Genomic DNA, 21,959 nt, shown 5'->3' with positions numbered 1-21,959 from the left:
TTCTTTGAACTGAGCACCTCTGATTTATTTCCCATGATTTTAAGAATGAAGCGATGAGTTCATGTTTACTTACAGAGCTTTGTTGGAGGCTTTGACCACTGGCAGCAGCCTCAGAAGAGCCTTCTCTGAAGCAGAGTATTTCTTCAGGTCAAACACATCCAGATCTTCTTCTGATGACAGTAAGATGAAGACCAGAGCTGACCACTGAGCAGGAGACAGTTTATCTGTGGAGAGACTTCCTGATCTCAGGGACTGTTGGATCTCCTCCACTAGAGAACGATCATTCAGTTCATTCAGACAGTGGATCAGATTGATGCTTTTCTCTGCAGACAGATTCTCACTGAGCTTCTTCTTGATGTACTGGACTGTTTCCTGATTGGTCTGTGAGCTACTTCCTGTCTGTGTCAGCAGACCTCGTAGGAGAGTCTGATTGGTCTGCAATGAAAGACCCAGGAGGAAGCGGAGGAACAAGTCCAGGTGTCCATTTGGACTCTGTAAGGCCTTGTTCACAGCACTCTGGTAGAAGTGTGTCTCTGCAGATTCTCCTGTGTTAGACTTCTTGGGGGTTGTTTGTTCTTCCAGCAGATTGAGTCCAGAGTTGATGAAGGTCCGATGGACATGAAGAGCAGCCAGAAACTCCTGAACACTCAGATGGATGAAGCAGAACACCTTGTCCTGGTACAGTCCTCTCTCCTCTTTAAAGATCTGTGTGAACACTCCTGAGTACACTGAGGCTGCTCTGATATCGATGCCACACTCTGTCAGGTCTGATTCATAGAAGATCAGGTTTCCTTTCTGCAGCTGATCAAAAGCCAGTTTTCCCAGAGACTCCATCATCTTCCTGCTCTCTGGACTCCAGTGTGGATCTGTTGCACGTCCTCTATTATACTTGACCTTCTTCACTTTGGCCTGAACCACCAGGAAGTGGATGTACATCTCAGTCAGGGTGTTGGGCAGCTGTCCTCCCTCTCTGGTTTCCAGCACATCCTCCAGAACTGTAGCAGTGATCCAGCAGAAGACTGGGATGTGGCACATGATGTGGAGGCTTCGAGCTTTCTTGATGTGGGAGATGATCCTGCTGGCCTGCTCCTCATCTCTGAATCGGTTCCTGAAGTACTCCTCCTTCTGTGGGTCAGTGAACCCCCTGACCTCTGTCACCCTGTGAACATACTCAGGGGGGATCTGGTCTGCTGCTGCAGGTCGTGTGGTTATCCAGACGTGAGCATAGGGAAGAAGCGTCCCCCTGATCAGGCTTGTGAGAAGTACATCAACTGTGGTGGGCATCGTAATATCAGTCACACTCTTAGTGTTGTTGAAGTCCAGAGGAAGTCGACACTCATCCAGACCATCAAAGATGAACACAACCTGGAAGTCTTCAAAGCTGCAGATTCCTGCTTCTTTGGTTTCAGTAAAGAAGTGATGAACAAGTCCCACCAAGCTGAACTTTTCCTCTTTCAGCACATTCAGCTCTCTGAAAGTGAATGGAAATATGAACTGGATGTCCTGGTTGGCTTTGTCTTCAGCCCAGTCCAGGCTGTATTTCTGTGTTAAGACCGTTTTCCCAATGCCAGCCACTCCCTTTGTCAGCACTGTTCTGATCAGGTCCTGTCTTTTGGGTGAGTCTTTAAAGATGTCTTCATGTCTGATTGTTGTTTCAGGTCTGTGTGGTTTCCTGGATGCTGTTTCAATCTGTCTGACCTCATGTTCATCATTGACCTCTGCAGTCCCTCCCTCTGTGATGTAGAGCTCTGTGTAGATCTGATTCAGAAGGGTTGGGTTTCCTGCTTTAGCGATGCCCTCAAACACACACTGGAACTTCTTCTTTAAGAGAGACTTGAGTTTAGGCTGACACTTCTGAAGAGCATCTGAATCAAAAAAAGGAAAAAAAGAAGGTAAAATACAAATCTGGTCTGAAGGAGCTATCTGACGTACTTTGGCCTTTATTTAACCTATCAAGTTTTTAATATACTCATTCTACCAGAGATCAAAAAGGGGCTTCAGGAATTCCTAAATGTATTTCCTGAAAAAAGCCACGTTAAATGTTTTGAACCTCCACATCTGCATTGCTTTGCAGCTTTTCATATGTACCTGATGCCAACATGTGCAGGCTAAACAGGTTTCTGCTTTCTGTGCCTCTTCTCCAAACTTTGTAACCAAAAATAACAACATTGAAGTGTCATAACGTTCCCCACTGCTATGTTATTTAAAGAAGCATCTGAGAGAGATTCAGTAATTCACATTTAATTCTTCTCGTAATTTACAATGGCAAAAGATAATGTAAACCCTTTCTGGCCACAATTTGCTTTATTATATGTAAATGTGGCATTTTTTTCATTAAACATTTAAGTCAAATGACCGATCCTTAAAGAGTGTCCTCTTGTTAGAGAAACACTGTGACTTTTCTTTTTTAAGGCAATCAGTTTGCATGGTTTTTAAAAGTAAAGAACACTTGTGTTTAATTAAATACAGATCACATTAGATCTAAGTAGTTTCACACGTTTATGACGATCATCAAAATTCCTCCATGTAGTTTAGAAAATACATTTGCAGGCATGTAACAAATCCAAACATTCGTCGTAGAATGACGTTCTTGCCCTCTCCTTTTTCTTAAAATGAATTCTGAGGTTTCACTTTCACATCTCAACAAACTGCAAGGTGACCATTTTTATTCATGGTATCTGATGCATGACCTCACCTTGTTGAGCAGATGGATCAGAGTTCAAACGCAGCTGAGAGAAAAGAGAAGGATCTTTGATCTGAAGATGCTTGATTGTTATCTTGCATGCTTTGTCTCCTTTTTTCCTCACTGTGTTGATCAAGCTGCGTGCCTTGTCTGCTCTGAGTGGGTTCCCCTCCAGTATCGATTCTTCCTCCAACTTATTTAAGATACCATCACTTACAAGGGCCTCAAGGAGCAGTTTAAGGATTTCTATTGTTACCCTCCAGACAAAGGCTGACCGTACCCTGGCAAGCTCCTCCTCTACAGGAAGAAGAAAGAGACATAAACATGCTTCTCAGTCGAAATCATGTGAAAAATACAGTGGAACCCCGACTTACGAATACCCCATTTAACAAAAAATTCAAGTTACGAAGGCAATGAACGGCAATATTTCTGCCCATGGTACGGCAAAATGCCGGTGTAACGAAATCCGCTGGCTCTGATTGGCTGAGCCTACAATGCCCACAAGGCCTTCCGAATCATGTGACAACCCCTTGGCTTCCGTACTCGTGCTTCGCTGTTCCACTTGAACGACATATTGTTGTTCTAGTTAGCAATTAGCCTATCGTTCAGCATCACCTCACTCAAAAGGTGCAATGGCTGTTTCGACTTAAGAAAATTTTCGACTTACGAAAGACCCTCGGGAACGGATTAATTTCGTAAGTCGGGGTTCCACTGTATTCTAACTTTGTTCAATTAACACTTCAACATCTCATCAACAAATACTAAATTTTAGGGTGTGTAGGGTTAAAATGATGCCAGCTTAAAATGAAACTGAAGAAAAAATTGAAACTGAAAAATAATGAAAAATATGAAAAACAAAATCTTGTCATTCATATCCTGCATTCCAGATTAAGTTTAAAATAAGAACGAGTGCAAGTACGAACGTGAGAATTATGTATATTGTAATAGGTATATTGTACCTAAATGATAGTATATTGTACAAACATGAAAAGTATATTGTTAGAACTATATCTAATATTGTTAGAACAATAGTATACTATAATAATAAACTTTTCACGTTATAATGTGACATAGCTCTATTTTTCTTTTGCCTGGGTGGCGGCTCTACGCTTCCGTACTACGCTTCTGTATCCAACACTTTTCAATGTGGCCTCACAAAATTATTATGACTACAACAACCATGAAAAGAGTTGGATGGACATTGCTACTCAATCACAGCTGCCTGGTCAATGTTTTTCATTAGTAATTTAGCAAAGTTGATGGTGTGTGTGTCTGTAAGACAGAGAGAGGGAGAGCGAGGGACAGATTTTGTATGATAAGCTTCATGTTATGAAGGCACAGTTTGAGCACTCGGGTCGCATCAGAGCATCAGGCCATATAGTGTGAGACCCTGCATCGTGACCTATGAACTTCTAACCTCTGCGATTTAATTGTACAGTTTGAGCAGGAGCTGAATAACGCGACTGAAAAAAAAAATCGCACAGTGTTTGCCCAGCTTAATGCAGACTGTTTAAACTAAACAAGCTGCTGTTTCACATAATAAACCCTGTCAGCTGCAGTATTGTCTTCTGTTTTAACAGTTAAAGCAGTAGAGACGAGCTGTTTGCATGTGCGTGGAACTCTAGCGTCATTAACCATGCTAGCTGTTAGCTTATAGCTCACGCTAGCTAACCAGCGAGCAGTTAAAAGGACAGCTGAAGCTGCACAAAATACCCACAAACTTATCTCACTACAATGTAGCGCCGAAAATATGACTCGCAGCTCAAGCTCGACACAGCGTCTGTAACATAAGACTGACATCCAGCTAACCACAGCTAAAAGATATTTAGAGAAAACTTACAGTTTCCTCAGGTTACATGAACTGAGTTGTTTCACGCTGAAAAGTTGGTTTGTTTTGGCTCTCACTGAAGACATAGCTGCTCTTTTGTGCTGCTTTTACCCAATGGTATCTTTTGCGAGTGTGGACGCGTCATCTGTTTGCTCCTTAAATGCTTTTCTTCTTTTATTGATTTTTATGCTGATTTTTTCCCTTTTTTCCGTATGAGCTTACCTGCGATAGCTTCTGGACACTTATAGATCATTAGGACTAAAGTGTTCTTAACAGAAACAGCAACATTTTTATAGTTACCTTATCCTCAGCGCTCCGTGTGTCTGTGGCCTAGACACAGCTGAAGCCTGATTACAGTGTCTGGGCACCGAACAGCCCCAATAGCCTGGAAAGGTGCTAACCGCTAGGCTAACTAGCAACAAGATGCCTTCCCTATCCACAGATGACTACCACAGCCTCCTGCAGAAGATTGCAGTACTGGGCCCTGTTTCAGGAAGCCGGTTTAGTGGAAAAACTGAGTAAGTATACCCTGAGTTAACGAAAACTCTGGGTTTTCGGTTTCACAAAGCGAGTTCAGCTGAAGCCTCAGTGAGTCACTATGACGACACACGCCGTGAAGCTAACCTGCCCCCTAGCAGGTTTACTACAACTAACCCTGACTGACCCCGCCTCTTTGTCGGAAACCTGACAGCAGGAAGTGTCAGACATGGCGTGTCCCTTCCTTGAAGAGCCAGTAGATCTTGAAGCCCAAATTCTCCGCAGAGCACTCCGCCGGGAGAGAGTGATCAGAGCGCGTATGGACATCTTATCATTACCTGATGATTTCCTGTGCGAACGTTACCGTGTCTCAGCACAATCAATAAGTTATTTGGATAACATCCTCAGGCCATATATTGCGCATGTGACACATCGCGGACATGCGCTCGGTCCATTACATATTCTTTGTACCGCACTCCGTTTCTTTGCAAACGGGAGCTTTCTGTACAATATCGGTGACGCTGAGCACGTTTCCAAGGCTACCGTCTGTCGGGCAGTCAGGAATGTTACAGTAGCACTGAAACGTCTCCTGTACACGTTTGTGGTGTTCCCCGGTCACAGACCCACAAGATTCATCAAAGAGGGATTCCACAAAATTGCAGGTATCAGGATGAACAAAACTCAATGCATGATGTGGTGATACGTGAACTACCACTCAAATGGTACATAAATTTCCAGGGTTCCCAGGCGTGATTGGCTGTATAGATGGCACCCACATCCCAATCATTGCACCCTCAGCAAATGAAGGAGACTATGTGAACAGGAAGTCCGTCCACAGCATCAATGTACAGGTACATAATTCCCTGTAGCATTTCACACCAACAAGTGATGGCATCATGGTAATGGATGCTAATATGTGTTCTCTGCACTGGGCAGATCATATGTGATGCTGCCAACATCATCACAAATGTGGAAGCCAAGTGGCCAGGCTCTGTACATGACTCACGAATCTTCCGGGAATGTACACTGAGCACCAAATTTGGACATGGTGGGTCGAAGTAACTGTGAAATATACAGAGACCAATTGCCACAGGGACGTTTGCACTGACATGTATTCTTCTGTCCTAGGAGAGTTCACTGGCCACCTGCTTGGTGATAGGGGGTACCCATGTCTACCCTATTTGCTCACCCCTTACCCTGACCCTGAACCGGGCCCACAGCAGCGTTATAATCTGGCCCATTGCAGGACACGGGCCAGAGTTGAAATGACCATCGGAATGCTCAAGGCCCGGTTCCAGTGCCTTCGTGGACTCAGGGTCACCCCAGAAAGGGCATGTGACATCATTGTGGCATGTGTGATCCTACACAACATTGCCACGATTAGAGGTGAACAGTGTCCAGCTGAACCAGACAACAGCAGTGATCCACACGATGAACATCCTGACCCACCCACGAACGTACAGGATGGAAGAGCAGTCAGAGACACCATATGCCACAACCATTTCCTGTGACCCGTCAACCCAACATGTTACAAGACAAATACACAGATACTGTGGTCAACTGCCTTTATTGGTCACCCTGTATGTCCTGTACACAAAGAATAAATGCGTATATTAGTATGTTGTACAAACACTGACATGATTCGTCCATCTATGATCACTCCACCCACCCTTAACTGTTGTTCCAGCAGTACAATCTCCAGCTTCGACTTTTGGATCTGCAGCTGGAGGTGCACCATTTCCATGTCGCACTTTCTTATCTTCCTGGCCAGATATGTCTTATACAGCTGCTTCACAGGGAGCTATTGCAACAAGGGACATAGCATTGGCATCCATAGTACATGCCTACTTAGGTTGGTTGTAAATCAGTGCTGAACAACCCACTGTGGAAAGGTTCGTTGTAGGAGTGGCTGGACCCTCTTCCTCTTCATTTCCAGCATCACTCTGCCGGGGACATAGTAAGTCCATGGTGTCATCATAGTACCACATTGTCGTCAGTTGTTATATTTTCCACTGTACACTGTATACCTCATAGTGTGGCTCTGTTGCGGCCTCCTCTGTAGCAGCTGTCACTGTTTCGTCATCATGTGCCTGTGGTGGAGATATTTAACAACATTGCTGTTCTACTGTTGACACATGTAGTCTGTGGAGTATTACGAGTACTCACAACTGCATGTCGGTCTGGCTCAACAGGGGGCTGCACCAGATGCAGTACACCATCACCGTCAACTGGAAGAATATGGGGTTCATACAGGTCACTCATGACTTATGTGGGCGCAAATGGCAATTACCAGACATATCAATCACCATACACCTCATTGTCAGTATGCTCTCAGAGACAACCGACACTGAGGGAAGGCAAAATCAGTAGGTGTCAGGGTGGAAACACTTTTATGAGCTTTATGTCGCATTGAGGTATATGTTCATATGTTACACTTATTGGGAAAGGTACGGAATGTACTACTCGCTCTGTCTCTGGGAACAGGGAGCTCACCCTGTGGGAGGTTAACACACACACACGCATGTATGCAAAATTAAAGGACACTGCTATGCTCATAATAAAGACGTACCACTGCAGCTCGGTGTGTGTGAGTCTCTCCCTGGGCCCTCACCTGTGCAGCACGTTAACAGTTTCCAAGTGTCTCAGTGTTGTTTATTCACCTAACTGTTTGATGACTGTCATTCTCTGTCAGTAGGACAGTAACTTCACTACGACATAGTTCATTTTGGTCAAGGTGACTGTGCAGAATGGATGTATGCACGCCATGTATTGTTTTGGATTTACCCCTTATGTAGGCACTTGTGTCTTGTGGGGTTGTTGCCACAGAGGATGTCCCCGCAGAGATGCCTTCGGCCACAGGGCGCCCACTGTTTTGGCTGAGGGCCAACTGCTCAGCCTCTGTGGGTGGTGGTGGTGGAGGACCCCCACCTGTTTTTCGGGCCTCCGCTTTTTTTCTGTTGGCTGTGACGGCACACATTTGGGCATACAGAGTAGGCAAATGTGTACTTGTGATGTGCTCAGATAATTTCAATATGTGCTTACAGGTGGTATATTACTGTAGCCTCTAACTGCAATTGATTTACATAGGACACACAGACCAAGCACTATGGCTCATAATACAATTACACCTTACCTGTTTGGACTATGTTTTTATACTTCATTTTTACTTGCTGCCAGGAACGTTTGGGGCCTGTTGGGTTGCACCTGCGCTCACATCACATCACAAAATAAAATGTATAACATAATAAATAGAATGACATATGATAAAATAACGTGTTATATGGGTGGAAATCCCTAGATCAATGTTTATATTAACACTCACGCATTGACTCTGTCGGCTATGTTTTGCCATGCATGCTCCCTTTCCTTTGCAGCTGCGGCTGTGTTACTTTTTTTCTGCATGATGTGCATGCTGTCGGCATATGCTGCCATCAGAATTTCCGCCTCGAGCGCTGTGAAATACGTCGACCGCGCCTTCTTTCCCTCCGTCTCCATGGTGACTCGCTTAATCTGTGCTCCACTGATCGGGGCTTTATGTATCCTCGTGCGCGTGCTTAACTTGGGGTTGTAGCAACTCCGCGTTGACTGAACTACTTGTTATCAGCCTTTCTGAAACCGAATATTCCGAGTTGGACAGTTCGGGGTTACTCAACCCTGCGTATCGTTTTTCACTCTGAGTTTTCTAAACCGGCTTCCTGAAACAGGGCCCTGGAGACAAAAATTCATCGCTTAGAAGTAAACGTGGAGTTAAATGGACTGTGTGGAAATGAAACAACCTTGCCTTTGATTCAAAACAATGGCGATGAGCAAGCTAGTACACAGCTAAGGAGCACAGATAACATGACCAAGAAAGTAGACTCTGTGCATCATTATTTTAAATCCTCAAGTGATAATCCCCCCTTGGACTGTCTTGGTGCAAAACCAAGACATAAATCATGTCTCCTGGAAGGGGGAGGACGTACCACAGGCAGGGCACAGCGAGCTGAAATCTCTGAAACCGACTGGCCTTCACTTCCTACGAGACAGAGAAGCTCTTCTACCCCTGTATACGAGAGGAAACAGGACTGGACAACCGTGAATAGGAAGGATAACAACAAACCTCCAAAACAACTGAATGTGAAACTGCAGAACAGATTTGCTCCACTATCAAAGGACCCTGGATCTATATCGGACAACCATCCATCTAAAAGCAGCGAAGTAAGGTCTGGAAATCTGTTGAAAAGTAAAAGACCACAGGGAAAGCTAAAGGCTAGGCCTGAAACTCTGATTGTGGGTGACTCTGCCGTAAAGGATGTACAAATGATGTGCGGTAAGAACACTAAAGTCCTCTGCTTTCCTAAGGATATGGTCAACAACCTGAAGGAGAGAATTCTTCAAATTGCAGATGAATATCCAACTGTGACAAACATTGTTCTGCATACAGGGTCAAACGATGTGTCCAAACAACAGTCGGAGGTTCTGAAACGGGACTTTACTGGATTATTAAATACTGTAAACTCTCTGAATGCAGCTGTATTCATCAGTGGACCTGTACCGCCGGTCAGAGGAGGAGACGAGAGATTCAGCAGGTTGTTTACACTGAATAAATGGCTTATATCAGCATGTGCTGACCACTCGGTGCACTTTATCGACAACTTTAATATTTTTTGGGAACGCAGGCATCTGTTTAAAGCAAATGGATTTAATTTTAACAAGTCAGGGGTGAAACTGTTCACCTCCAACTTGTTTTATTCCATACGTCATCCATATGTGCTTGGTGCCAAGGCTGAGATAAACGAGGAGTTATCTCATAAAGAGGAACAAACAGTACTCCAAGAACAGACAAAGCCCAGCAGAAACCTTGAGGAGGAGCTCCATCTGCCCCCACCCGGGAAGAGCCTCAGAAAGGAGAGACATCTGAGGCAAGAAGAGGGGTCCCTATTTGCCTCCAACTCTCTCAACAACACCAACGACCAGGACCAGGGACCACAACCTTCCCCAGTCCCCCAAACCCCTGACAGGCCATCACCCTCCTCCCCCTCCCTTTCTCCCTCCTCCCCACACCTGAAATTCACTGAGGAGATGATGGAGCGAGTCAATGCTGGGCTCAGATCTACCCCCCGGCCCAATCCCTTTTTGTCCCCCATAAACCCCCCACCAGAGCGGCCAAAGGTTTGCCATCGAGCCCCGCCCTCATCAGAGCAATCGAAGTCACATTGCCCAGCCTCGCCCCCCTTAGTTCCTCCTTACCACCTTCACGCTCTGTCTCCACAGTCTGATGTGTTTAGGGTCCGGGCTATGAGGATTATAGCAGTGGTGACTTTTCCCAGGAGAAGCTGGGACCCTGTTTACTAGAAGGTTTTAAAATCTCTGTACTTTTAGGTGACAGAAGGAGACATGTGGCCTGGTCAAAACACAGAGAGCTGCACTCTAAAAGATCTTTAAACATAGTAAACATACCTTGTGTGCCACAGACTGCTCCCAAACACGAGGGGACAAGTAATACCTCTAAAACACTTAAGTTGGCTTTATTAAACATTAGATCTCTAGCTGGGAAAACATTTTTAATTAATGATTTAATCACTGAGCACAGCCTTGATTTTATGTTTTTAACTGAAACTTGGTTGGACCAAAGTAACAGTGGAGCTGTTCTCATCGAGACGACCCCTCCTAACTACAGTTTTATCAGTGAGGCCAGGGTGAGCAGGAGAGGAGGAGGGGTTGCTGTCTTATTTAATGAATCATTTCAATGTAAGCAGCTATCTCCTGGAAGTTTTCAGTCTTTTGAATATGTGGCTTTACAGCTGAAGGCCCCATCCAAAGTTGTGTTTCTTAATGTTTACAGGCCTCCCAAATACTGCACAGACTTTTTTAATGACCTCAGTGAACTGCTGTCTGTGATCTGTGTTGATTTTGACTGTGTAATTATTGTTGGGGATTTTAACATCCATGTGGACAACCCTCAGGACAAAGGGACTAAAGACCTGAGTAACACTCTGGGCAACTTTGGGCTGACTCAGCATGTAACAGAGGCCACACATAATAGAGGACACACTCTTGACCTACTGATCTCCAAAGGCCTGAGCATTTCAAAGGTTACTGTGTCTGATGTGGGCCTGTCTGATCATTACTGTGTTTTCTTTGAAAGTAAAATCTCAGCCCACACAAATATATCAACAACAGTGATCACAAAACGGTGTATAACTGAACACAGTAGTGCAATTTTTAACCAGGTCTTCCCATTAACACCTGACCTGTCCAGAGGGTCAGTCAATGAGCTCGTCAATAGCTTCAATGCTAACATGTTAAATGTAATGGACACTATTGCTCCCATTAAGGTGAAGGAAGGAAGGAGTCTCCATGGAGAAACTCCACACTGGTGAAAAATGAAAAAAGAGAGTGTAGGAAAGCTGAGCAGGTTCACTATGACATCTATAAAGAGAAACTTCACAATTTTAATTTACAACTGAGGAGTGCAAGGAGGTCCTACTTCTCTGACATCATCACTAAAAACAGCCATAATGCTCGGGTCTTATTTTCTACAGTTGACAGGCTAACGAACCCTCCTGTGTCAGTGGCAGCTGAACTTCATTCGACCATGGCCTGCAATGACTTTGCCAAATTCTTCACAGAAAAAATCCAAAAAATTAGACAAGCAATTGGTACATCAACAGCAGATCCAGGATATGTACTGTGTCCACCGAAAAACTGCTTAAACACCATGAAACAGTTTCACCCGATTAACAGCAAAGACCTGGAGGACATCTTAGGTCAACTGAACTCCTCCTCCTGCTGTTTAGATGTCCTGCCAACAAGTTTTTTCAAAAAGGTCTCAAAGACTTTAGAGTCAGACCTATTACAGATCGTCAACTTTTCTTTATTATCAGGTGTGTTTCCAGAATCACTAAAAACTGCTGTAATCAAACCTATACTGAAAAAGGACAATCTTGACAAGACACAAATGAACAACTACAGGCCGATCTCAAATCTCTCATTTTTAAGTAAGATCATTGAAAAAGCAGTTTCTCAACAGCTCAGTTACTTCTTAAAACAGAATAACTACTACGATGCCTTCCAGTCAGGTTTTAGACAGAACCACAGCACTGAAACCGCTCTGACCAAAGTGTTTAATGACATATGTCTGAATACAGACAGTGGAAAAATGTCAGTTTTAGTTTTACTGGATCTCAGTGCAGCATTTGATACAGTTGACCACAACATATTACTCAAACGACTGGAGAACTGGACAGGTCTTTCAGGAACTGTACTAAACTGGTTCAAAACATACTTAGAAAACAGGAAATACTTTGTATCAATAGGTAACTTCACATCTGAGCAGACAAGTATCACATGTGGAGTTCCCCAAGGTTCCATCTTGGGACCCTTTCTGTTTAACATTTACATGCTCCCACTGGCACAGATTATAAAGAACAACAAAATAAACTGTCGTAGCTATGCAGATGACACACAAATATATATCACAATGTCACCAGGAGACCAAGGCCCGTACAATTTTCTCCAGCTAAACAAAAACAAAACTGAGGTAATAGTCTTTGGCGCCAAAGAAAAACGATTACAGGTCACCAGAGAACTTCAATCTATACATCTAAAAACCACAAACCAGGCGAGAAATTTGGGTGTAGTGATGGATGCAGACCTAAACTTAGAAAAACACATTAAGACAATAACAAAATCAGCTTACTATCACCTCAAGAATATTTCAAGGATAAAAGATCTGATGTCTCAACAGGACCTGGAAAAACTAGTCCATGCATTCATCTTTAGTAGGCTTGATTACTGTAACAGCATCTTTACAGGTCTACCTAAAAAATCAGTCAGACAACTACAGCTCATTCAGAACTCTGCTGCTCGAGTCCTCACTAAGACCAAAAAAGTGGACCACATCAGTCCAGCTCTGAGGTCTTTACACTGGCTGCCTGTCCGTCAGAGGATAGACTTTAAAGTTCTGATGCTGGTCTATAAAGCTCTGAATGGTTTAGGACCAAAATACATCAGTGACCTCCTGACCCAGTATGAACCTTCCAGATCCCTCAGGTCATCTGGATCCGGTCTTTTATCAGTTCCCAGAGTCAGAACCAGACACGGAGAAGCTGAATTCAGCTTTTATGCTCCTTATATCTGGAACAAACTCCCAGAAAGCCTCAGATCAGCTGAAACACAGTTTATTTAAATCCAGGTTGAAGACTCACCTATTCTCAGCTGCATTTGAATAAAGCACCAAATCCACACTTTTAAGCATAAATTTCAAAACTTACATTAACTACTGATTTTATCTACTGTTCTGATTTTATCTGTTTTGATTTTATATACTGTTTTGTTTGTTTGTTTGTTTGTTTGCTTGTTTTAATCAATTTTAAATCATGCTTTTTATTTGTTTTTGTTTCTAATGTCTCTGTAAAGCACTTTGAATCACCTTGTTGTTGAATTGTGCTATACAAATAAATTTGCCTTGCCTTGCCTTGCCTTTAAGCGAAACATTCTTTGTATGTGAGGAAAATGCTGTTCATCCTCTTCAGCTCTAGCGTAGACAACTGGCTTTGCCATGTTTTCATGTGTGTCTTCTTTCCGTGTGTCCGCTACTTTGAAACGCTTGGGCCGCTCTGCCCGCCACAGTTTCAAGCTGGTCATGTGACTGCATGGCCACATCTGATTGGTAAAAAAGTTACCGGAAACTCCACTGGCGGCATGTTATCTAATGTGTTAAACTAATTATTTTTTAAAAAGTAACGAGTCAAATTTTGGAAATGTAGCAGAGTAAAAGTACCGTTTCTTCTTCACAAATGTACTCAAGTAAAAGTAAAAAGTATCGTGCAAAAAGGGTACTTTAAAAGTAAATTTTTTTTCCAAAAACTTACTCAAGTAAATATAACGGAGTAAATGTAACTCGCTACTACCCACCTCTGCAGACGGGCAAGTATACAGGTATACTATGAACAAATATACATATATAAAGATGAAGCACTGTGAGGTAAACAGATCTACAGAGTGCTATGAAAATATCTACAGTAGTGGAAGCGTAGCTCTCTGAACAGACTATAACAGTGTAGGCACTATAACAGAGACTACACCATGTCAGTGTCCTAAAACTACAGCAGTAACCAACGTGGTGAATGTTGATAATGAAAGGATCATGGTCACTGGGAGGAGGAGTGTAGAAGGGTTAGGTGAGTGTGGATGGAAAGGCTCAGCGGGGACTGAGTTCAGTAGGGTGACAGCTGTGGGGAAGAAGCTGTTCCTAAACCTGCTGGTTTTAGTCTGAAGGCTCCTGTAGCGCCTCCTGGAGGGGAGGAGGAGCTGGAAGAGTTTATTGGCAGTATGAGAGGAGTCTGAGAATGATGCATACTCGGCGTAGAAATCTCTTTTTGAGCGTTGTGTGATGGAGAACTTTGCTTTGTGTAATGTTATAAATACTTGGATAATCCACAGAGTCTCTGGACTTTTACTTAGAGATATTATATTCAGTCCTGTGGATAGTTATATATTTAAAAATATATGATCCTCTCTGGTTACTCTGGTATGAATGACTCTGAATCACTTAATGGTAAATAACACACTATTTGCAAATTTGCAAACTGTGAAAGAATTCCAGATGACAAGTCTGTAGTTCGACATACAAGTGACGACCTTTGACCTTCATCAGTTTTTATTTAATTGTGTCAGAGAAACTCAAACGTGCTCTTCATGCAGCTGAGTACATTCAGTGTTTAAAACGGAAGCTGTGCAGGTCTGAGATCAGCAGCTTTGTGAAACACCAAGCTGAGGTCCTGTTAATGCTGATATATAGTGACACAGTTACATTTCAATTTAATTCAATTTTATTCATATAGCGCCAAATCACAACAACAGTCACCTGAAGGTGCTTTATATTGTACAGTAGATCGTACAATAACAGATACAGAGAAAAACCCAACATTCATATGATACAGGGGTGATTAATCCTTTTGACTTTGTTTTTATCCATAAAACAGCTGCAGCTTTCACTACAGCACATGTGGTGCTTTAACCTTTGTACTGTTTGCATCAGTTCATTCTGCAGTTAACATGTGAACATGTTGGATGATCTGTCTGCTGTCACTGGGTGGTGCTGAGGTCTGAATCTGAGGGCAGCTCCTGTAATCACAAAGAGAACTGAACCATCACAAACTGAAATATAAAGTTTATCTCAAATCTGAAATAGAGCTGATCCTTCTGTCCTCACACACCCAGGATCTGAAGTTCTTCTCTTACATTTCTTTAGTTCTTCAGCTCTGCTCACATACGAGCTGTTTATTTCTTAAAGCCGTATATACCAACAGATTTTCCAATATAATGTTAACCTTTGAGTTGTTGGTGCTTTGTGAATGTGAATCTGCATACATGAGCAGACGGAGCAGGTTTCAGTCCTGGTTCAGTCTGCTGCTGCACCGTGGTCACCAACATACAGAGGTATCGTAACAAATATTAATGCTTTTTTCCCTCTCAAAGGATGTAAGCTGTACTGCACGTGTAACTTTGTGAACTTACCTCAATAAGAATGATTCAGACTGTTTTATGTAACCTGAATATTTGAAACAAACTTAGTAAAAACAATACACAGAGTCAGTGCTAAAAATGTAATCCGAGGAAAAATGAAACACACATTTTAACTTAAGCTGCCAAGCAGAAGTATTTGGTTTGAGTACATAAATATTAGGCTTTGCTATTTAATCTGTAATTAATGATTAATGAGGGGTTACTGAAGTGCAAGCCTTTTTTTAAAATATGTGTTAATATCCTTACAGATGTGGCAAAAGAGTGAAAACATGCTGCTGTTTGCACATATTTAATAATCAGCTCTGCACAGGAGCTGCAGCAGAGTGCAGCCTGTTGCTCTTACAGTGTAATACTCATAATAAAAGTACAGTAACTGTGGTTAGTTACTGACGGAGCAGCCCGGTGCGTTTCTGCTCATTTCGTTCACCTGCACGGGTTAGCTAAACAAACTTTACAAAACAAGTTTTGCCGATAGCCGAGTGCCCATCTTAGCTAGCTAGCTAAGGATGTTAGCTACAGATTAGCTTACAAACACCTTTCACTTACCAAAAATATTGTGGCGGCTCTCAGGTCCTTCTGTCAGGCAGACACTGAAGAACACCTGAGTCTGTCAGTTTGAAACAGTCGGTAAACGCTGGACCTCCTCTCAGCGTCCCCGCTCTATGTGCCGTTCAGAGATACGCAAGTTTCTTCATGACTGCGGCTGCTGCAGATATTAGGTCGTCCATGATTTCTACAGTCACTGGTCAGCAATATAATGTGCGCAAACATATGTGGCTCATATATGTGGCTCTGAAGCCCCGCCCCTCAAGCGCACCCTCAGATGCCGAAGCAGTGCCAACTAATTGAAGCTGAAAAAATAACTGTACGTGGAAAAAAAACTATGTAAGTGTGAAAACCACATGAACAGTGAGTTTTTTCTTTAAATTTCTATATTTATGTTTTTTCACTATCATTTCACTTTCAATACATTTGTTTCAGTTTCAATATTTCTTCAGTTTCATTTTAAGGTGGCATCGTTTTAACCTCATATGTGGGTTCAAAGTACAAAAAAGTCCAGTTGTTTCTCTGCCAAACTCCTTAGACTGGAAGTTCTCATGTTATATTAATGTCCCACAGAAAGATTAAGGCAAAGATTAGGACAGGTTACAACTCGTGAATTTCATGTACTTGTCACAGTTACAAAAAAGAATCTGCCTGAAGTCTATACATCCATACGTCTCATCATACAAAGCACTGATCTCCTACCTGCTGATGGAGCTGCTTTGGCTGGCTGTTCTTTAGGTTCTTCCATCATCTTGCTATTAAAAACACGAGAAGATGATTTTACTAAAAGAAACAGTGAACACAGTCTGGGTGTCACATCATATGAATTTGTGTCATGGTTTAGTGTACGGGCCACACACACTGAAACTGATCTGTGTGAAAGAACACATCGACGACATGTGAATGTAGTGATAACCTCATCATAATAGAGGTTTTTACTTTTTCACATATTTGTTCAGTATAATGATTAAATAATCTGACAATACAAACCTAAAATACTTTGTTCCCTGTCTGCGACTTTGTGCGTCTCTGCTGTTAGTGCTTAAAGGAAGTTTTAAACTTAAAATCCTTCCCCACATATGTGACTGTGGTCTCTGGGGCCATTATCCTGAAACACTGGGGCTCAGCCCTGAAAGCTTTGCTATCTTCACCTGATAACAGCAGCTGTTTAAAGTTATTGAGTTTGACAGGGAAGTGAATGTAAATGTGAGACACTGTGTGCTCACAGCTAAAGGCTGCAGTCAGCTGTGTCAGAGCGTCCAATGATCCTTTAATAAACACTCAGAGCTCCATGTTGATGAAGCTGTCATGTGTGAGCTTGTGAGGCTCCTTTAAACTGGCTCTGCTCTGTCAGATGCTCACCTCTTCTTCACTGTCTCTGCTGCACTCTCCATCTCCTCTCTCTCTCTCTCTGCTGTCCTGTTTAAAAAAACAAACAAATCAGCGTTAGCCAATCGAACTCTGTGCAGATGCTGCAGCTACAGCTGATATGTCATTCAGCTGTTCATCAATCAGCTTCTGCTGCTGTTTATTCGGCTCTTACTCTGAACACGTGCAGATCTAGGAAGATTTTCTTGGGGTGTCAAAATCAAAGCGTTTGTTTTTTCAAACACACGTGGAGGTGTTTATATCACATATGGTTTAAATGATTCAAATGCAGTAAGTATACATGTTTCATATATCGTCTATAACTGAATTATGTTCTGTAGCCTACATAATGAAACACTTCAGTTGCATAAAACGTGAATTTTGATTTTACAGTGGGGCAAAAAAGTATTTAGTCAGCCACCGATTGTGCAAGTTCCCCCACCTAAAATGATGACAGAGGTCAGTAATTTGCACCAGAGGTACACTTCAACTGTAAGAGACAGAATGTGAAAAAAAAAAAAATCCATGAATTCACATGGTAGGATTTGTAAAGAATTTATTCGTAAATCAGGGTGGAAAATAAGTATAAATAAGTAAGTAAGGATCAGCAGAGTTGAGGTGTTGGAGGATTGGATGTTCCAAACACAGCTGCAGTCAGAGAAACAGATGCAGAGACAGACGAACATCATGTGCTGAAGATCAAACTCTGTACAGACACAGGAAACAGCAGCACCGACTGAGATGCTCTCAATGACCACGTTCCTATTAAACACAGTTAGCAAAAGAAAATGAAAAAGAGAGAAAAGCTTAAATAAATTGCTGATTCTTACAAATTTACTTTAATAAGCCCCACGCTCCCGTACCGGGGGCAAAAGACATGTGTGGTATCCACAGAAATCTCTGCTAAAGTCTGATAGAAAACATTTCTACAACCACCAAACACACGAAACAAGCAATGATTAAAAGAGTAGTTACATAAATGCCCAAAAGTCCATAAACAAACAAAACCATACAGACTTCATGTAACCGGCTAAAGAAAGGCTAGTTAGCTCCCAGAGCTATCACCGATTCCAAACACCAAGTTTCACCGCACTCCGACTAAAACTCACTGAAATAGTTCCAAAAGAAGACCACAAAAACACACAGCGGCGCAAATGTGCTAAGACAGATTTCCTCCTTTTTGCCAGTACCTGATAGCATCGTGATTATCAGCAGCTACCACGGCTGCATCAGAGCCACATCCATCAACAACTGCCATTATAGAGACTGAAAATGTGACGTCAGTCCAGGGTAAAAGCGCAAAGGATTCTGGGAACGAGTGGCAAGCGGTACTAGTGCAAGCAGGCTTTCACATGAAAACAGTCACACAGCGATAAAAAGACACACAAAGAATGGCAAGAAGCTGTTGTATTATTAAGTGCAATAGTCGCATGACAGCCACAGGAAGCCGACGGATAAAGAGATCGGTTTTTATCGGATTGCGTCGTGGAAGAGAAATTGTTTAAGCCATGTTTCCGAAGTAACAAAGAGCTGACAGATGGCCTGGTTTACATCTGTAATGCCAAAAAAATCCACCAGAAGGCGCTGTGAATGTAAACGGTTGGCTCTTCTTATACCTCTCCCAAACAGGAAGTCAGAAACAAAAAAAAAAAAACATCCAACATATCTTCAGTGTTTTTGATTAAACTAAGATAGGAAGATATAATTTTTGATATATGATAGTGTTAGAGGACTTACTAAACAGATGTATGTCACTTGACAGCATTAAAAAAGTGAAATTAAATATTTAATTTTTTTTTAAAAAAGTGGTCAGCCGAACAGTTGATTTGTCCCTTCATGGTGCTAATGCTAACATAACCTAAATGTTATTAATGTTGATTATTTGCTATAAAATCATTGTTTATCCATTGCTGTTGATAAATCAAATTAAGTGTTAATTTGATTAACATGATCCAGCTCTCCAAGACCACAGAATAAATGCTACACCCTAAGACCCCAATGACCAAAACCACAAGCAGATGTGCTTGATTTGCACTGTTTTTTTTTCTCTTTTTTTAAAAAAACAAAAATGATCTTGCACAGTAGCATTCAATCAGAAGTGGCCTGAATGTGAGTATTTTGTGCTGTAGCACATTTTTCACATTTGCAGATGAAAAAACTATGTATTTTGTTGTTTGATATTATACTGTCCTTTGATGGAATGAAAACAGCAATGTTCACTGGCATGCTGCTAGAAATAAACTGTATCCAATGCCCTGGATAGATTTTGTTATTCATTTAATTTTAATTCGGCACTTTATTTAATTTTTTTCAACTGTATTATCTAATGTACTTGTATTTGCATGACACTCAACCGTTTGGTACAGATCAATATTTTAAAAACTACAGGGTCTATTGAAAAAAATGATTGTGGTTATTACTCACCCAACTCAATAAGGAATGGAAAAAAGAAAATTACATTGCTTTTTTTCTTGGTGAGGACTTCAAAGGGCTAAGAAACCTGGACTTGATCACAACGTTTTAGCTAATTATAGGCCTATTTCCAAGCTGCCTTTAGTTTCCAAGGTTTTAGAGAAAATTGTTTTTAGTCAACTGAAAGATGACTAGTTGATAACGGCATCCTTGAGGTTTTTCAGTCAGGTTTTAAAACCCTTACTAGCAATGAATCTGCATTATTAAGGGTTTTTAATGACATCCTTCTGGCATGTGATTCTGGTAACCATGTTGTTCTTGTCTTGCTTGATCTAACTGCTGCTTTTGACACCGAAGACCGCAATACTCTAATTCCTCAATTAAGTGATGTGATGGGTATTGGTGGCCAGTGTTGGGGAGTAACGGAATACATGTACCGCCGTTACGTATTTAAAATACAAAATATGAGTAACTGTATTCCGTTACAGTTACAGTTCGGGTTGTTGCGTGGTTGAGAGGAGGCGGCAAAACACCTAGCAGGCTAGTCGGAAGAACACACACCCACGCTGGTATCGATAATCCACGGTGGTTCTTTAATACGCCTTCTTCAACAACCATATAAAAGCCCGGTTGAACGGCTGTGGCTCAACAACATAACGCCCAGCGTTCATACAACCCAAGCGTTGCAAATAAAACAAAAAAAAAGGTCTGGAGAAGAAAACATAGATCCGTCCCTCGTTAAGCACAAGCGTGAAGGCATGTGTCCTCATAATCCCAGAGCGAGAGAGAGAGAGACCAGTGGCACACACTGATGACACCCTTAACCCTCGACTTGGGTGTCTTAAAGGGACACCACACCATAGTGGCTGTTACATTACCGTTTAAAAAGGTGGTATTCAGAATACAGTTACTTTGTTGAAATAAATGGATTACACGGCGGTACTTTCCTGTTTCATCTTGTCGCGGGTCAGGACTGTTTGGGTTTTGTTTGACAGCTACGTTCTGTTGTTCCAGGCGGCAGCGTTACGGTTGCCATGGTTACAGGGTGACGCTCTCTCTCTCTGCGCGTTTCCTGGGTGAGAGAGCGCATTTTTGTTGTTGCTGTTGTGGTTGTTGTGCTAAGCTAACAGGCAGAATGCTACAGGTATAGCTCTAAAGCATGTAGCCTGATGGGCAGTGTAGTTCGTGCTGCAGGGAGAATGGACCGTCATACCCGTTATGTGTCTGTGAGCGCGAGGAGGGAGAAAAAGGAAAAGTACGAGTTGTCATCGAGCAGAAATGGGAGCTGGAAGCATGTAAATATAATAATAACCACTGCAGCCAAGAAGAGTGCCTGACGAGCCCAGCTGTAAGTAAGCTATTAAGACTCGACTGTACACCGTGTTCGTGTTTTCCTCCGAAACAATAAGTTCTGTTGGAGCAGCCTTTCAACGCCTCTCTCTGTCTCTCACTAGCAAAGTTGACCCAGACAACAAAGTAAAGCTAGTTTTCAGCTATGAGCCCGACACGAACCCGACGTATTAGTCAGAGGTCCTTTACTACAGTTCGGAGCCGCGGACCTTCAGTAATAGTAATAAATCACAGCAATAGTACATTCATGTGTTAGGAGGTGGTGGGTAGGTGTATTGTTGTTGTTTGGGTTTTGTTTTCCTTTTTGGCATAGGTAGGCGAGGCAGGGCTTGATGGCATTCCGGCACACCTGCGGCACATCGGACGTCATCAGTGAGCGCTTTTATGGAGCCGAGTCACGGACGTCTGGTGTCGGAGTATTGCTGCTGTCACAAGTGGTAACGTGTTAGTGCAAGCTGAATCTGCTGATTCCACGCTGTGGAGCTGCATGTTTTAAGGATCCACTTTTTGCCTGCTTCTCTTTTGTTTTAGCCTGTTCCGCTGCTTGCTCGCCTGCCTCGTTTTTGGTGTTGGCTACTGTGGATCCGCGACGGAGAGCTACGTTCCATCAGGCTGTGATCACTGCTGCAGCTGTAGTTTGTGTTTCAAGTAAGCTCTCCAACTCTCCCCGTCCACTTTTGTTTAACTTTCGGCTATCAACGGTACTCCGTAAACTCTGTTTTATTCCTCGTTGTCAGGTAGCTCCGGTGCGTCATCTGCATACCTCGGCTTCGTCTCATCTCT

At 42.5% G+C, this 21,959-nt stretch overlaps 3 protein-coding genes and 1 long non-coding RNA gene across 8 annotated transcripts in view; 1 reads left to right on the top strand and 3 right to left on the bottom strand.

Moving 5' to 3' along the window:
- Nucleotides 1-21,959, bottom strand: part of LOC309702219 (protein NLRC3-like) — a 154,133-nt gene that overhangs the window by 11,992 nt on the left and 120,182 nt on the right. For 2 of the 4 annotated variants that reach the window (XM_082526744.1, XM_082526743.1), the window contains exons 2-5: nt 17,409-17,465; nt 16,749-16,801; nt 2,696-2,980; nt 74-1,865 (exon numbers count right to left, since the gene is read on the bottom strand). In XM_082526744.1, the coding sequence (XP_082382870.1) occupies nt 74-1,865; nt 2,696-2,980; nt 16,749-16,801; nt 17,409-17,440 (2,162 nt within the window). In that variant the 5' untranslated portion in view covers nt 17,441-17,465. The remainder of the gene's footprint in view (nt 1-73; nt 1,866-2,695; nt 2,981-16,748; nt 16,802-17,408; nt 17,466-21,959) is intronic. The other 2 variants (XM_082526741.1, XM_082526742.1) reach the window with 2 other exon arrangements.
- Nucleotides 3,097-6,499, top strand: LOC309697180 (putative nuclease HARBI1; the record flags this gene model as incomplete). Its single annotated transcript, XM_082518884.1, has 5 exons — nt 3,097-3,121; nt 5,546-5,650; nt 5,727-5,839; nt 5,925-6,036; nt 6,117-6,499. The coding sequence occupies 5 exons, from the start codon at nt 3,097-3,099 to the stop codon at nt 6,497-6,499; spliced, it is 738 nt and encodes a 245-aa protein (XP_082375010.1).
- Nucleotides 6,546-7,266, bottom strand: LOC309702368 (uncharacterized protein; the record flags this gene model as incomplete). Of its 2 annotated transcripts, XM_082527073.1 has the most annotated exons (5): nt 7,155-7,266; nt 7,016-7,078; nt 6,872-6,931; nt 6,658-6,789; nt 6,546-6,575 (listed from the first exon to the last, which is right to left on the bottom strand). In XM_082527073.1, exons 1-5 carry the CDS (start codon nt 7,248-7,250, stop codon nt 6,555-6,557), a joined length of 372 nt encoding a protein of 123 aa, XP_082383199.1. In that variant the 5' UTR covers nt 7,251-7,266. The 2 variants fall into 2 exon arrangements, with proteins under 2 accessions (XP_082383199.1, XP_082383198.1); XM_082527072.1 differs by having other exon boundaries at nt 6,562-6,789.
- LOC309702551 lies at nt 7,822-8,693 on the bottom strand. The gene is made up of 3 exons (XR_014275615.1): nt 8,311-8,693; nt 8,122-8,192; nt 7,822-7,949 (listed from the first exon to the last, which is right to left on the bottom strand). It is a non-coding gene; the product is annotated as an uncharacterized lncRNA (long non-coding RNA).

This window comes from Aulonocara stuartgranti (genome assembly GCF_965226115.1).
Source record: "Aulonocara stuartgranti genome assembly, chromosome: 3".
Taxonomy (NCBI): domain Eukaryota; kingdom Metazoa; phylum Chordata; class Actinopteri; order Cichliformes; family Cichlidae; genus Aulonocara; species Aulonocara stuartgranti.
The sequence above is the reverse complement of the archived record's forward strand: the minus strand, read 5'-3'. Positions and strand labels throughout refer to the sequence as shown.